General features: G+C 35.6%; 1 protein-coding gene across 2 annotated transcripts; it reads right to left on the reverse strand.

Annotated features, from left to right (window-relative positions):
* Positions 1 to 610: 610 nt before the first annotated feature.
* LOC106879096 (cyclin-D1-binding protein 1 homolog) lies at positions 611 to 14,351 on the reverse strand. Of its 2 annotated transcripts, none has more exons than XM_089338089.1 (10): positions 14,051 to 14,351; positions 10,566 to 10,628; positions 9,100 to 9,179; positions 7,924 to 8,005; positions 6,295 to 6,388; positions 5,498 to 5,568; positions 4,199 to 4,275; positions 2,261 to 2,566; positions 1,064 to 1,110; positions 611 to 778 (listed from the first exon to the last, which is right to left on the reverse strand). In XM_089338089.1, the coding sequence occupies exons 1-10, from the start codon at positions 14,127 to 14,129 to the stop codon at positions 679 to 681; spliced, it is 999 nt and encodes a 332-aa protein (XP_089194215.1). In that variant the 5' UTR covers positions 14,130 to 14,351; the 3' UTR covers positions 611 to 678. The 2 variants fall into 2 exon arrangements, with proteins under 2 accessions (XP_089194215.1, XP_089194216.1); XM_089338090.1 differs by lacking the exon at positions 14,051 to 14,351 and adding an exon at positions 12,410 to 12,901.
* Between the last annotated feature and the right edge of the window lie 90 nt (positions 14,352 to 14,441).

The raw sequence follows: 14,441 nt of genomic DNA on the forward strand, positions 1-14,441 counted from the left end.
CCTTGTGTCAACTGAATCGACCCCAGTACTAATTATTGTAATCCTAGTACTTATTCTATCAGTCCTTTTTGCCGAACAGCTAAGTTATGGGAATCTAAACATACTAACACTGGTTGTCAAGTGATGATGGAGGAGACAAAGAGACACATACATATACGAGATTCTTTCAGTTCCCATTTTTCGAATTCACTCACAAAGCCTTGGTTAGCCCAAGGTTATAGTAGAAGTGGAGGGTAGTGAGGGGGGAGCTGGTTCTTATTGTAGAGAAGCTACACCGATAAGGCTATTAATATTTAGAAGAGAGGGTGAGAATAAGTAGGAGCTTGAAGTACAGGTGGATCCTTAAGGTACAAGATAAGGGAGTGAGGGGACAGAGGAACTAGGTGAGTGGCTGGATGGCAGTTTGCAAGAGATGACAGAATGGGAGAGGGGAGGTGGGCAACAATGTAAAGAATGGGTTGGGTTGAAAGGTGGATGTAGGGAGTGATAGATAAAGGGTGGGAGGAATGACCTGTAGTGCACAGACCAAAGATTGCTTCTCACAATGATAGCTTTAATAGATGCTCTAGTCAAGTCAAAATTGAAGCTACTGAAAAAAAACAAACAAATGTTCACTTTACAAAAAAACTTTTATTTACAGTTCTTCAGAAGTGTATATACAAAAATATTATTACAGAGTCACTCAGTGAGACTATGAATTTTTTCTGTATTATGCTCAACGGCCTTTAATAAGAATTCTAACCACTGCTCATCATCTTCATTAGTCACATGTGATGATCTGCAACAAAAAAAAAAAAAAAAAATTCAAAAGAAATTTGGACACAAGTAAGGGTTGGCAACAAAAACGGGGCATCTAGCTGTAAGAAAATCTGCTTCGACAAACCCTGTGACTCATGCAAATATAGAAAAGTGGATGTTAAAACAATGATGATGAAGTCAATGGCTTTATAGAAATGCCAAACTAAAGCCTTACAAATTTTCAATCGTGAAAACAAAGCAAGCAAGCAAGAATGGAAAGAAACAGAAAAAAGATACTTCAAGTGAAAATAAGTCAATGACTCACCTCAGACAGTTCAAAAAGTTCCTCAAAATTTCAGCCAAGTGTTCAGACTATGATAATAAAAGCAAAGAAAAAATTGATTTAATATGCAAATCATCAGCCAGGGTGGGTCTTATATTTTGTTTGTAATCAGTGCATTATCTTATCTGTGTATGTTTCAGCATGTCTTGTGCTCTGAGTACTGTCTCTGTCATTAATTATTTAATACTGTATAGGATAGATTTGTTTACTAACATCATCATTATTATTTAGTGTCCATTTTCCATGCTACCTTGGGTTAGACAGTTTGACCAGCGCTGTTAAGTTGGAGAGCTGCTCCAGGTTCCAGTCTGTTTTGGTTTGGTTTCTATGGCTGGCTGGATGCCCTTCCTAATGCTAATCACTCCACAGAGTGTACAGGGTACCTTTAACATGTCACCAGCACAGATGCCTTTTAGATGTCACTGGCAAGGGTGCCTTTTGTGTGTCACCAGCATAGGTGTTTTTCACACATTACCAACACTGACCATGATTATGATTTCACTTAGCTTGGTGTCTCTTTTATTCGTTTTGTGTGATGTAGTACACTGCAATTTCTTTTTGTTAAAAGGCACAGTGGACCAGTAGGAAGATGTACTTGTATGGCCAGTATAACAACTAGAGTGTTAAAAGAGTTTACGTGAATATATATACAAGGGTTGCTGAAAAGTTCTTGCCTTTGTTTAGGGTCATAAATTTAAGTATAAACTACCTAACTACCTTAGAGATAGTCTATTTCAATGAAAAAATGGATTAGATTTGTACTTGATGGGGAATCCAGTCTTATATTATAAAAAAGAAAATTCACATTAGCATCACATTTCCTCTAGTGTTTTTGCCTATCAAATCAGTTGCTCTCTCTTTGCATATGTATAATTTGTGATGAATTTGTGTGCATATATATATACACACACACACACACACACACGAGGGGGTGCTGAAAAGTTCCTGGTTTTGAGTAAAAGAAAATACAGGAGGATCAGTTAATTATGATTTTATTCAACATCCCTCTCAGATTCACACATTTATTACAGTGGTCCTTTTCTTAAAGAACTTGGAAGGTTCGCATTCCAACTAGGCTTTTCATGATACCCTTAAAGCCAGGAATTTTTCAGTGCCCCTTTTAAATACATATAGGCACACAAACTCATTGTAAATTTTTAAAGAAATAATAATACTCACATAAGCTCGAACAAAACGATGTCCCATTGGTGGATAAAGAGCTATACCCAGTTGGTCAACTGCTGGACTCAACTTTTTAACATGGTCTGCCAGGTCATCATACTGGCTAATCTGCTTGGCTGCGTCACATTTACCATTTTTCATAGTGGTCTTTAGTGCTTCCTTGAGCACATGATTAGCAACCTTAATGAGGCTCTGGCTGGGTCCCAGTAAGGTCTTGTCCTCTTCACTCCATTCATCTTCATTGCAATGGTCACCAGCTATGATGTCATCAATATCATCAAACTGACCGTCTTCAGTCACACCCTGAAAGAGAACAAAGAATACATGCATCTTAAATGTTTGTCTTCTTACAAGACCTTACATTTTAGATGAGAGGAGAAATGAGGTGGTATGACACCATCATCATCATCATCATCATCATCATCGTTTAACGTCCGCTTTCCATGCTAGCATGGGTTGGACGATTTGACTGAGGACTGGTGAAACCAGATGGCTACACCAGGCTCCAATCTGATTTGGCAGAGTTTCTACAGCTGGATGCCCTTCCTAACGCCAACCACTCAGAGAGTGTAGTGGGTGCTTTTACGTATCCCCGGCATGAAGGCCAGTCAGGCGGTACTGGCAACGGCCACGCACAAAATGGTGTATTTTATGTGCCACCTGCACAGGAGCCAGTCCAGGGGCACTGGCAATGATCTCGCTCGAAAGTCCTTACACATGCCATGGGCACAAGTGCCAGAAAGGCGACGCTGGGCACAGGTGCCATCCCGATTTCGCTTGCCCCAATAAATCTTCGCAAGCTAGTCATGACTTTTTAAAAGGCCCAAGTGATATTAGTGAAATAGTTATAAACTGATCTACTAATATGCCATTCAACCTATAACACCTAACTCACTGGTTTTCAACTATAAACTCTTGGGGTTTCCATATAAGATTTTCTTGTTAAAATTTATGTGCAATAAATTTCTTATACGTCTACAGTGCACAAAATATTTTAATTTTTTTTTTTTTTACACAATTCCTAATAATATTTGATTATAAAAATACAGTAGGATGTTTTTCAATATACAGTAAATGGTTATGGAGGCTCAGTAGAGTAAAATAGAAATCAAAGGGGTTCATAGGTAAAAAATGGTTGAAAGCCACTGATCAAAATTAAAAAATCACTGGTGGTGCTCCAGCATTGCCACAACCTTAGGGCTGAAACATGCAAAAGAATTAAAAAAAAAAAAAAATCATTTGTTATTTCTTTTCCAGTTTATTTAACTCTTTAGTGTTCAGATTACTCTGTCAAATGTAATGCTTAATTATTCACATAGTTTTGAATTTCCATTATCTTGTAGCTTTGAGATTTCAATGATGTGATAGCATATTTTCAGAATGACATTATAAGGTAGGCGTGAGAGGCCTGATCCACCCAATTTGATCATGAAACAGGTAGAATATTTGGGCCTGATGTGGCTAAAAGGAATATATTTGATGTAAACGATAACATTTCTTTTAACACACAGATATAGATACACACAAGAGCAATTAAGATATGAATAATGCTACCAAAACCATCAGATATTTCGTTTCTGGATTGGGTTTGCAAGATTTTTTATGTGATTTCGTGTGTTGAAGCATATTCTGTTGTGTCTGGGGAGAGTCATTTTCTTATTGTGCCTTAAAATTTAACACACTCACCGTTAAAATAGTCTTGACTATTGATAAGGTTGCAAGACGCAATGAAAATTTTAGGAAAATAAAAATAAGAAATAAGTGGAAATTTTAACGGTGAGTGTGTTAAATTTCAAGGCACAATAAGAAAATGACTCTCCCCAACCATCAGATAGTCTGCATTAAAAATGAAAAAACAAATTTAGATCTTTCATATGATTTTTTTTTTTCCTTTCCATATAAAAATGTATCAATGGTAGAAAGTTGCCATCTTACCTGTTCTAGTTCTTGTAAAGCATCAGAAATAAGACCCATTGATACTCTCATTAGATCTGCAATGGCTTGTTTATTATCTGTAGGGGAAACAAAAATCTGGTTCTGAGTACAGAAATGAAATTTTCAAAGTAAATCATTTTTGGCAGAATATATATGATTTATATATATATATATATATACACAATATAGCACTTGTGCTAGGGGCATGTTAGAAAATCATTCGAGCGAGGTTGCCAGTACCGCCGGACTGGCTCCCGTGCAGGTGGCACGTAAAAAACACCTTTTTGATTGTGGCTGTTGCCAGTACCGTGTGACTGGCCCTCGTGCAGGTGGCACGTAAAAGCACCCACTGCACTCTTGGAGTGGTTGGCGTTAGGAAGGGCATCCAGCTGTAGAAACTCTGCCAGATCAGATTGGAGCCTGGTGCAGCCTTCTGGCTTGCCAGTCCTCGGTCAAATCGTCCAACCCATGCTAGCATAGAAAGCGGACATTAAACAATGATGATGATGATGATGAATATAAAAATAGGATAAAATCTTTATAAGAATTTATCAGGTAGTTAGCGTGAAAAACCTCATCAGGGAAATAAATTTATTTATATTAAGGGCATTACTATACATAAATGCCTCATGCTAGGAGGGACTCTTAAAGTCAAAACTACCATAATAAACACATTGTACTGAATGTGAGGGAATGTAACTCTCGAAGCGAGCCTTTTAAAAACAGACCTGCAGCTGAATCTGAAATGTCACATTGCATCCAGTGAGCTGACTCAGCCAGCTCGCCACTTTAAGTTAAACTGGCACTCTGTTGACTACAATGGAACAGCCAGCTTGTGAAATTAATGTGCAAGTGGCTGAGCACTCCACAGGCGTGCACACCCTTAAGGTAGTTCTCAGGGAGACTCAGCGTGACAAGGCTAGCCATTTGAAATACTGGCACCACTCAAGTTTGCCAGCTGAGTGGAGTGGAGCAATGTGAAATAAAGTGTTTTGTTCAACGACATAATGTACAGCTGAGAATTGAACTCATGAACATACAATTGTGAGCCAAATACCCAAACCACTAGGCCACGTGCCTTCACATTAATAATAATACTTGTAAAAATTTATGCATTTATAATAGTATATATGATTATATATTAATATATAAATATACTTGAAAATTACAAAAAAAAAAAAAGATGAAAGGAAAGGGTTAACAATTGATAAAACGGTACCAAACTGGTTGCTTTTATCAACCACTGTGACTAGTTATGTAGAGTCAACTGAAACGATCCAAGCCTTATTAGATATTTACCTTTTGGCTGAGAACTGAAGAAGTCAGAATGCTCCCACACTATTCCTGTTTTGTACAGCATCTCTGGGGAACTGGGGAAAAAGAAAATGGAAACCTTTTATTTCCTTTTACAGTAGACAAGAATGCAAATTTCTGAACACACAAAAAAGCTTGAAATACGTTCTATTCAGAGAAAGCTTCAAAAATCGAAAAAAAAAAAAAAAAATAACAATTAAAAATTTATGTATGATGTTAAAATTATACGTCACAACATAAATGATGTTTGGGTTTACAACATCATCTAATACTCATTTTTCCATGCTTGCATGGGCAGATCTTGTCTTGTAACAGCATTCACCCAAGAGGGGTTAAGCAGGCAAGGCATACACACAGATATGCATACACAAACACATGCACATATATACACATATACATATGCACAGACACACAATGGGATTCTTTTAGTTTCTGCCTACCAAATCCACTCACAAAACTTTGGTCATCCTGGGGCTATAGTAGAAGACAATTGCTCAAGGTGCTGCAAGTGGGACTGAACCTGAGACCACATAGTTGGGAAGCAAGCTTAGCCACACAACCATGTCTGTTGCTATATCTGCTGCAAAAGCATGTATAGTCGTTGAGTGGTTTATACTTAAGATCAGAAGAAATAGTGCTTGGAGAAAAGTGAGATAAAGGGCCTCTGTAGGAAAACTGCTCCAATAAGTTTTGTCTGACCCATGTTAGCATAAAGAAAGCTGATGATGATGTTCCTAAAATATGTAATAATTAAATAGGTTATTGTTGACTTGTTTACTTACCCGGCACTACCTGTCTGGATGGATTTGATAAATGTGTTAACCTTTTCGATTAGCTCAATTGTGGACTTTTTAAAAGAATCCCTCAGCAACAAACCTTTATTTTGGAAAATAAAAAGAGAAACAATAAAATGTTTCCAGAAAGACAAAAAAAGTTTCATTGATATTGATATTGAGTAACCAATTATTTCAAATCTTTATAAAGAAGACTTTAAAGACATGGTTCGTAGATAATTGTATTTGATAGCATATAAGGCATTTTCCCCCAAAACATCCATAAAAAACAAACAGACCCAGATCCTATACAAGAAGTTGGGCTTCCCTTAAGCCTTGATTTAGTGAAACGCTTTTTTCTTCAGTATGCACTTCTGAAATTGGGGAGCATCTAATACAGCCATGCAATCTTTTATGCCATCAAATATGGCAGTTTCTGATTCACCCTTTATTTTGTAAATGTGTGCTGAGGATAACTGAAAAGCCACATTTCCTTTCAGTATCAAGTTCAGATAGATTTACTGTCCAACCTTTAAAATGTTACTTCCCAATCTCTGGAGCAACAAAATTACTAACCACAAAAGTAAGTTGATGCCAGTTCTCAAAATATTACTACTGTATCATATGATTAACCATTCTTTTTTTCACAAGTTGACTTTGTTATAGAAATAGGATTTAGTCAAAATATGGTTCATGAATGACCAAAATTTCACATAAGCCAAATACAGCATTTTCTTAAAAGAGACATTTCCTGTAAGGGAAGTGTTTGGTCATTTTAGATTAAGAGCTTAGCATCAACCTACAGTTAGAGAGATCTGAGTAGATCTATGCTCAAAGGCATTCCAGTTGTGATCAACCAAACTTTTCTTTTCGAGCATACTTTATCTAGGACTACATTATCCAAAGAGCACATAGTAAATTACTCCTGGTACATTAGGGAAAATTAGTTAAAGGTGGCTGAAGGTATCAAAAGATATCTCAAACACAAAAAATATTTACATCTGCTAAAAGGTCACATTAACAACAGAATTCTTCAATAGAGTGTCTGGGTGTCATTAACATATGGAAAATACATCTTCATGCCAGCATTACAAATCCCAAGTTATCCTCATTAACAGATTTAAAAAAAAAAAAGAGTCTTGAGTCAAGTTATAGTAATAAATTCTAACAGAAACACAAATCTACACATGTCAGGACAGAGTGTACTAATTTGACCTTCATAGTTGACTGGTAATTGTTTAAAAAAAAAAAGAACTTAGTAGATTTGAATTCAGAAGATAAAAGTACATAATTAAAAGCTGTTGACTTGTTTGAGAAATTCATAGCTTTATGACGTTTATAAGTAACTGTATATGTAGGTATCTATTATTGCTATAAACATAACTTAAACTACATGATGAAGGTACTCAAATGTAATAAATTATCAGATAATGAAATGCATATATATATATATATATATATATATATATATATATATATATATACAATATTACATAAATTATAGATGTTTTTCTAACAATTACTTTGGATCTATGATAAACATTCTTAGTAATGTGACAAGTTTTGTCTCAGGAAATCTATTACATTTTTATAAAAAGTAAAACAATACAACTTCAAATAGAAAAATAGTATTAATACCTTGTGTTTTGGGGAGCATATAGAAACTGGATACAAGTGTTAGTGCTGTCATCTCTAATTTACTTAACATTTTTGTTACAGCCTAAAAGAAATAGTAAAAATTGTAGTCGATTCTATCTATAACAATAATGATAATATATTTAAACTGTTATTCAATGAGTGGAAAGGAAAAGAAATTGGACACTAAGTAGTACTATATAATTAATTTAAAGAAAATTTAATGAGAAAATAGATAAATATTTAAATAAATAAGTTGGTAGACTGAGAGATGATTGCTACAACAGATATATTACATATTATACTGGACACACTCACATACCATATATATATACATATATATATATATATATATACAAAATTAAGAGGAATGACCACTAAAGTGGACACCTAATATGCTAAACATAGACGTCAAATCGCCATTACCACAAAGAAAAATCTCAGCAAAACGCCAAAATGTTTCAGTTGGTCATCATCATCTACTAGATTTCAGCAATGGCTCTTAAAAAGCAATGGAAAGCTCAGAATGTACTTATGTTATACACATGTTATTTCTTTATATGGTAAGCACAAATGTGAAGATATGGTTCACTAAAGTTGAACATACTATAAAGGATGGCAACTGCCATGATTACGTCAATGAACTGCATGCTTCCAAATTTATTTCTTTATTACCCATAAGGGGCTAAACAGAGTGGACAAACAAAGGGATTAAATCGATTTCATTGAGCCCAGTGCATAACTGGTACTTATTTAATCGACCCTGACAGGATGAATGGCAGAGTCGACCTTGGTGGAATTTGAACTCAAAACAGAGCAGCAGATTAAATACCGCTAAGCATTTCGCCCAGCGTGCTAACGATTCTGCCAGCTCGTTGCCTTAATTAATGCTTCCAAATTAAAAGCAATAAATCTTTCCATCTTCACATTGACAACAAAAGGACTAATACATGTTATTTCTCTACATGGTAGCATAAATGTGAAAATATGGTCCACAAAAAGGATGGCAATTGCCATGTTTATGTCAACGAGCTGCATGCTTCCAAATTAAAAGCATTTAATTTTTCAATCTTCACACTGATAATAAAAAATCTAACTACAATTAGTTAGTTTTAAACACTGGAACATAACTGTCATGCTGTTATGATGGGAAGAGAAGATAGATAAAAAGTGACTTACTTCTGGTGTTGGATAGGGTGTCTTAGAAAATGCCATAGAAATAAGAGTCACATCATGCGAAAGTGATAAGCTAATATTTCCTGAAAGAGAAAAAAAAACAACCAATTATTAGGGCTTGTAGCTGTATTCGTTAAACTGATTTCATCTCACCAATGTTCTGATTCAAAGAATTTACTTCAAATTTTTAAGTATAGTGAGAGTATTATAATATTTTTGCATAATGGAATTTAAAAAGAAAAAAAATATTTTAGGAAAAAAAAAAGTTTAATCAATAAATTATTAATTTTTACTCATGTTGTTATTTAGCCCTAACCATTAACCTATGATCAAGAGAAGTTCTAGCTATGGCCATCCTATTTTATAAACACTTTGTTATCTATGACTCAAGATAACTTTATTTACCAAAAAAATGGTATTAGGATAAAAATAAACCTCCTTTTCTATAATGTTATTCAATAAAGCCACCTTCAGCTTCAACAACTGCTTCTATATGAGATCTAAATTATCTACAAGCTTAAATCAAGTGGTCCTCATTCATTTTGGACATTTCTCTGACTATGGCAGCTTTCAAAGAATCCTTGGTGTTATGTGCATATTCATTGACCTCTCTCTCAATATAGACTCATAGGGCTGGTTTCCAGATCTCTGTGGCACATATACTCCCCCACTGGATGGGATGCTGGTCTGTCACAGGATTACTCATTTTTGTCAACTGAGTGGAGCAATGTAAAATGAAGCGTTTTGTTCAAGAACACAATGCGTTGCCTGGTCCAGGAATCAAAACCACAACCTTATAATCATGAGTCATATATAAACAGACATCATGTGAAAGCATATTTTTTTTTAAATATGAACAACTGGAGAAGTTAGCAAATCTTCCATTAATTTGTAGTGTGGAGTTCAAGCCCTCACTTAAGTCAGAAATCATCATCACTTAATGTCAGTTTTCCTTGCTGGCATGGGTAAGATGGTTTGACTGGAACTGGTAAACCAGAGAGCTGCACCAGGCTCCAGTCTGTTGGGGCTTGGTTTCTATGGCTGGATGTCCCTCCTAACACCAATCACTCAATAGTGTACTGGGCGCCTTTCACGTGTTACCAGCATAGGCCACAACTATGATTTCACTAAGTTTGAAATGTCTTCTCAAGCACAGCAAATTGCCAAAAGTCTCAGTCACTTATCCTTGCCTCCATGAAACTCAACATCCAAAGATCATATTTCACCACTCGATCCTACATCTTACTCTTCCACAGGTTCTCTCAACAGTCACAGATTGGCGCTTCTTTATGCAGCTGTCCTTGTCCATAAGGAAACTGTTCCGAAGCATTTTACTGAAAGAGCCAGACTCTCCAATAGTTCAAAATACTATGCAATACCTTCAACAGTAGAAACTCACAACAACCAACAATCACAAAATAAGACAATGTCAGTCTTAAAAACAACAATAAAATACAAAATAGGCATACTTATTTGATTCCAGTAATCATCTTTAGTATAATAGGTGTTCTCTGCATGATCTGATTCGCCATCTGAAAAAAAATACAGCATAAAATTCTGAAAATGTAGATACTATAGACATAATTTATTATTATAATTCCAGCAAATCTGTCACAGTTTGCAAGATTAGATATACTTACATACATACATACACATAGATTGCAACTAAGCCTGGCATAGGTACACCAGCACTGCATGTTTGTTAATCTCCATTCAGCATAACTTATTGTCAGGAGTGAATAATGGAGCCTATAAATGGTTGGCTGATTTGATAAAAGTAGCCAAATCTTGGTCTGTTATCTAATGTCTGCATATAAAACATATATACATATCATATATATATGTATGTATGCTTTTTATTTTTGTGAATTTCTGGTTGCTTACATTCTATATATAAAATATATATATTAGGTCATCCCCTAAGTTCTGTCCGATCTTACCTTTTTTAAAACTGAATGAAATTTAATAGTAATTTAGAATGTCTAATGGAATTAAAAATTATTTTTATGCATTTGTGTACATTTACACTAATTAAATGTTATTTTACAGAATAATAGAATTAAAATTTCTTTGATTAAAACTTTTCTAACATGGAAGTAGCCAAAGAGCATTTGAATGACAGCAAAATATAGAAGCTTCCCAAAGAAGTTGGCCCCAACACTTCCAAGACGTTTTGGTGACTATTCTTCGATGGTCTAGTTGCTGGTGTTATTTAACCTAATCTCAACTTGGAATCAGTAGGTACGTGATCAAACGTTGTGCCCATCCTGTCCTTTTTATCTAAACATATATCTCGAGTACGCATTCTCTTCGTTTCATTTAAGACCATAAAGTTAAGGGAAATTTTTAGCAGATGGCATGACTGTGTTCAGGTTCTCTCACCGGTTTCTTACTCAACATCTTTGACTTCATTGTGTTCTGAATCTTTAATGCTTCTTTCAAATGTTATTACCCCGTGCGCATAAGCGAAAGCAGGGTATTGTAATCACTCGTCTTTGCCTGTTAGCAAAATTACTGGAAAATGGCTGAATGGATTTTCACCACATTTGGCAGAAATACTCGTTGGGTGAGTGGCTTGAAATGATTAATTATGTAAGCTTTAATAGATATGACCAGTAAATAATGTGTCTTTCCTCTGTAGGAATACAAAAAGTATTCAAACAGCTGCATATTGAAAGTTTTACATTTTAATATTGAAACAGGCTATATCTGGCTAAAATATTCTACCCGTTTTATGTTCAAACTAGCTGGATCTAACCTCTCACACCTATCCTACAATGTCATTCTAAAAATATACAATCACATCATCAAAATATGAAGCTAAGAGGTAAGACCTGATTAATTGAAAACAATGTGAATAAATAGGTATTACATTTGATGGAGAAATCTGAATGCTAAAGAGTTAAAAGAATAGACAATATTTCACATGCACACTTTCTATTTTTGAAAGAAGCAACACTATCTTCTTTGGGTGCAGTTTCGAATAAGCATTCAAAGAAATGAAACTGAAAGGTTGGGGGGGGGGGGTATAAACTGGTTTGTTTATAATCACTGAGATTTTGTTAAAACAACAAATTTATCTACTTTAGCAATTATCCATTTTGGTCCAGTGATTCATAACTTTTAAATTAATCATATCGATGAAGGCTGCAATTTATCTATTGTCAACAGCTTGTGATGTAAACAAAGCCGTCATGTAAACAAAGTGTATGTGTATACAAACAAAGATGCATGTGTGTGCAAGTAATACAGAGCATAGAAAAGAGTCTATAAGGGCGTTAGAAGAAAGTCCAGACACAAGGATAGTAAATACCAGTTCGTAGTTAAGGTACTGTAACAAGTCGAGGCTGCGTAACAGAGCCAGAGGAGAGGCACATGTCGTGAGAAGTTGTGGCTTCAATGCTGCTGCCAGTTACTTGATACAGGAGATCTCGCAGGTTGTATTCGCTGTTAACCATGGTGAAATAATTCACAAACAGTGTTGAGATAGAACCTGTGCGAGTGCTGTTGGTTGCTGTGTACGTAGCAAGAAGTTGGTGTTGACCCTAAGAAGCTGGAGGTCCGTAAGCTGCTGAACGAAGTGTTGGGTCTCCATGAGGCTATTGTCGTGTTTATTCTAGGTTGGTGTAGAGCCGTTTCGTTCCTGAGTGAATAGGCATGCCGCTAGAATACCAAAGGAAGCTTCGACCACATGTCGGGGTCGAGTTGGGACAGCCTGAAAGAACGTCCTGTCGCCACAGCTACTGAGTGGATAAGAGAGCGAACGCTATTGCTTTTTCTTCACCTGTTGCATTGCGCATGCGTGCTCGGGTACTTCCGCTGACGGCAAATCCCTTGCACATGCGCAATGGCACTTCCCAAGATGGCGGCCAAACGCGCCACTACAAACTATAAGATCGCAGGATTTTTTTTTTTAGAATCCACAGCTCAATGGAGCAACAACTGTCCTTTTTCTTTGATTTCAAATTAAGTATGTAGCAGTGTATTAAAATTTGTTAAAGCGCTACCAACGCAATCGAACCGTGGCACGATATTAGCATAGATGATGTCTTTAATTTCGTTTCATAGTCAAGATAGCGTTTATTTAATATGTAGAGTGTGTCAAAATATTAACATAGGAAAATGCTATATTTGTAATGAAAACCGTCTTAAACATAATCGACCGATTAAAAAGCATTTATTTAATGAAAATATTTCACTAACTTAGAATAAACACCTGTCAGACTAAAAAACACTCACGTATACAAATGATCGTATTTACATAAATATTCAGTTGGTTAAAAAAAAGTGAGGGGGGGGGGAGAAGGAATAGGGTGTTCTTAGCATTAAATCAATAGAAATGAAGTGACAAGTATTTGAAAAATACATCTTCGTACATGAAAACATTCAACTCGTCTCAATTATGTAAAAAAATTGGCAGCATTTTTAATAAATGTGACCACCAACCACATGGTTGAGGGTTCATTCAGACTGCGTGGTACCTTGGGCAAGTGTCTTCTACTATAGCCTCGGGCCGACCAAAGCCTTGTAAGTGGAATTGGTAGACAGAAACTGAAAGAAGCCTGTCGTATATATATATATATATATATATATGTGTGTGTGTGTCTGTCCCCTCCAACATCGCTTGACAACCGATGGTGGTGTGTTTACGTCCCCGTAACTTAGCGGTTCGGCAAAAGAGACCGATAGAATAAGTACTAGGCTTACAAAGAATAAGTTCTGGGGTCGATTTGCTCGACTAAAGGCGGTGCTCCAGCATGGCCACAGTCAAATGACTGAAAACAAGTAAAAGAGAATAAAAGAGTAAGAAATTAGGAAATATATGATAATGTATACTCTACAAATATATGAAACGGTCAGAAGCTAAAACTTCGTCCATATGGTATGAGTTGCAAAGAAGATAAGCAACGTATATTAGTATACAATAAAAATAGATAGTTAAAGGTATATATACCTCGTAATTGAGAAACTGCCAATCCCAAATGGTCTATAACATCGTTAAAAACGTTTTCACTGTGCCGACAATATGCCATGTTTTTCAGTAAATACACCTATATCTGAAGAGTAACACTTGAAAACATTATAATTATTTTCGGTTAGTCTGTCCTTTTTTGTCCCCTCTATGTTCAACTCCTTGTGGGCAATGAAGAAATTAGTATTTGACTTCAAATTATATTCGATAAATAAAAATACTTTTAATCTGGTAAAGCTTTTTTTTTTAAAATGCATAAAATTATGTTGTTTAGATGTGAAATAAAAAGAAAATTATAATATTAGTTATGCCTCCATATCGAACGTAAGTTAATGCACGTTCCCAGATAAAGGTGTCACGTGCTTAGCAGTTT

Source organism: Octopus bimaculoides, chromosome 20 (assembly GCF_046866305.1).
Source record: "Octopus bimaculoides isolate indiv1 chromosome 20, ASM4686630v1, whole genome shotgun sequence".
Taxonomy (NCBI): Eukaryota; Metazoa; Mollusca; class Cephalopoda; order Octopoda; family Octopodidae; genus Octopus; species Octopus bimaculoides.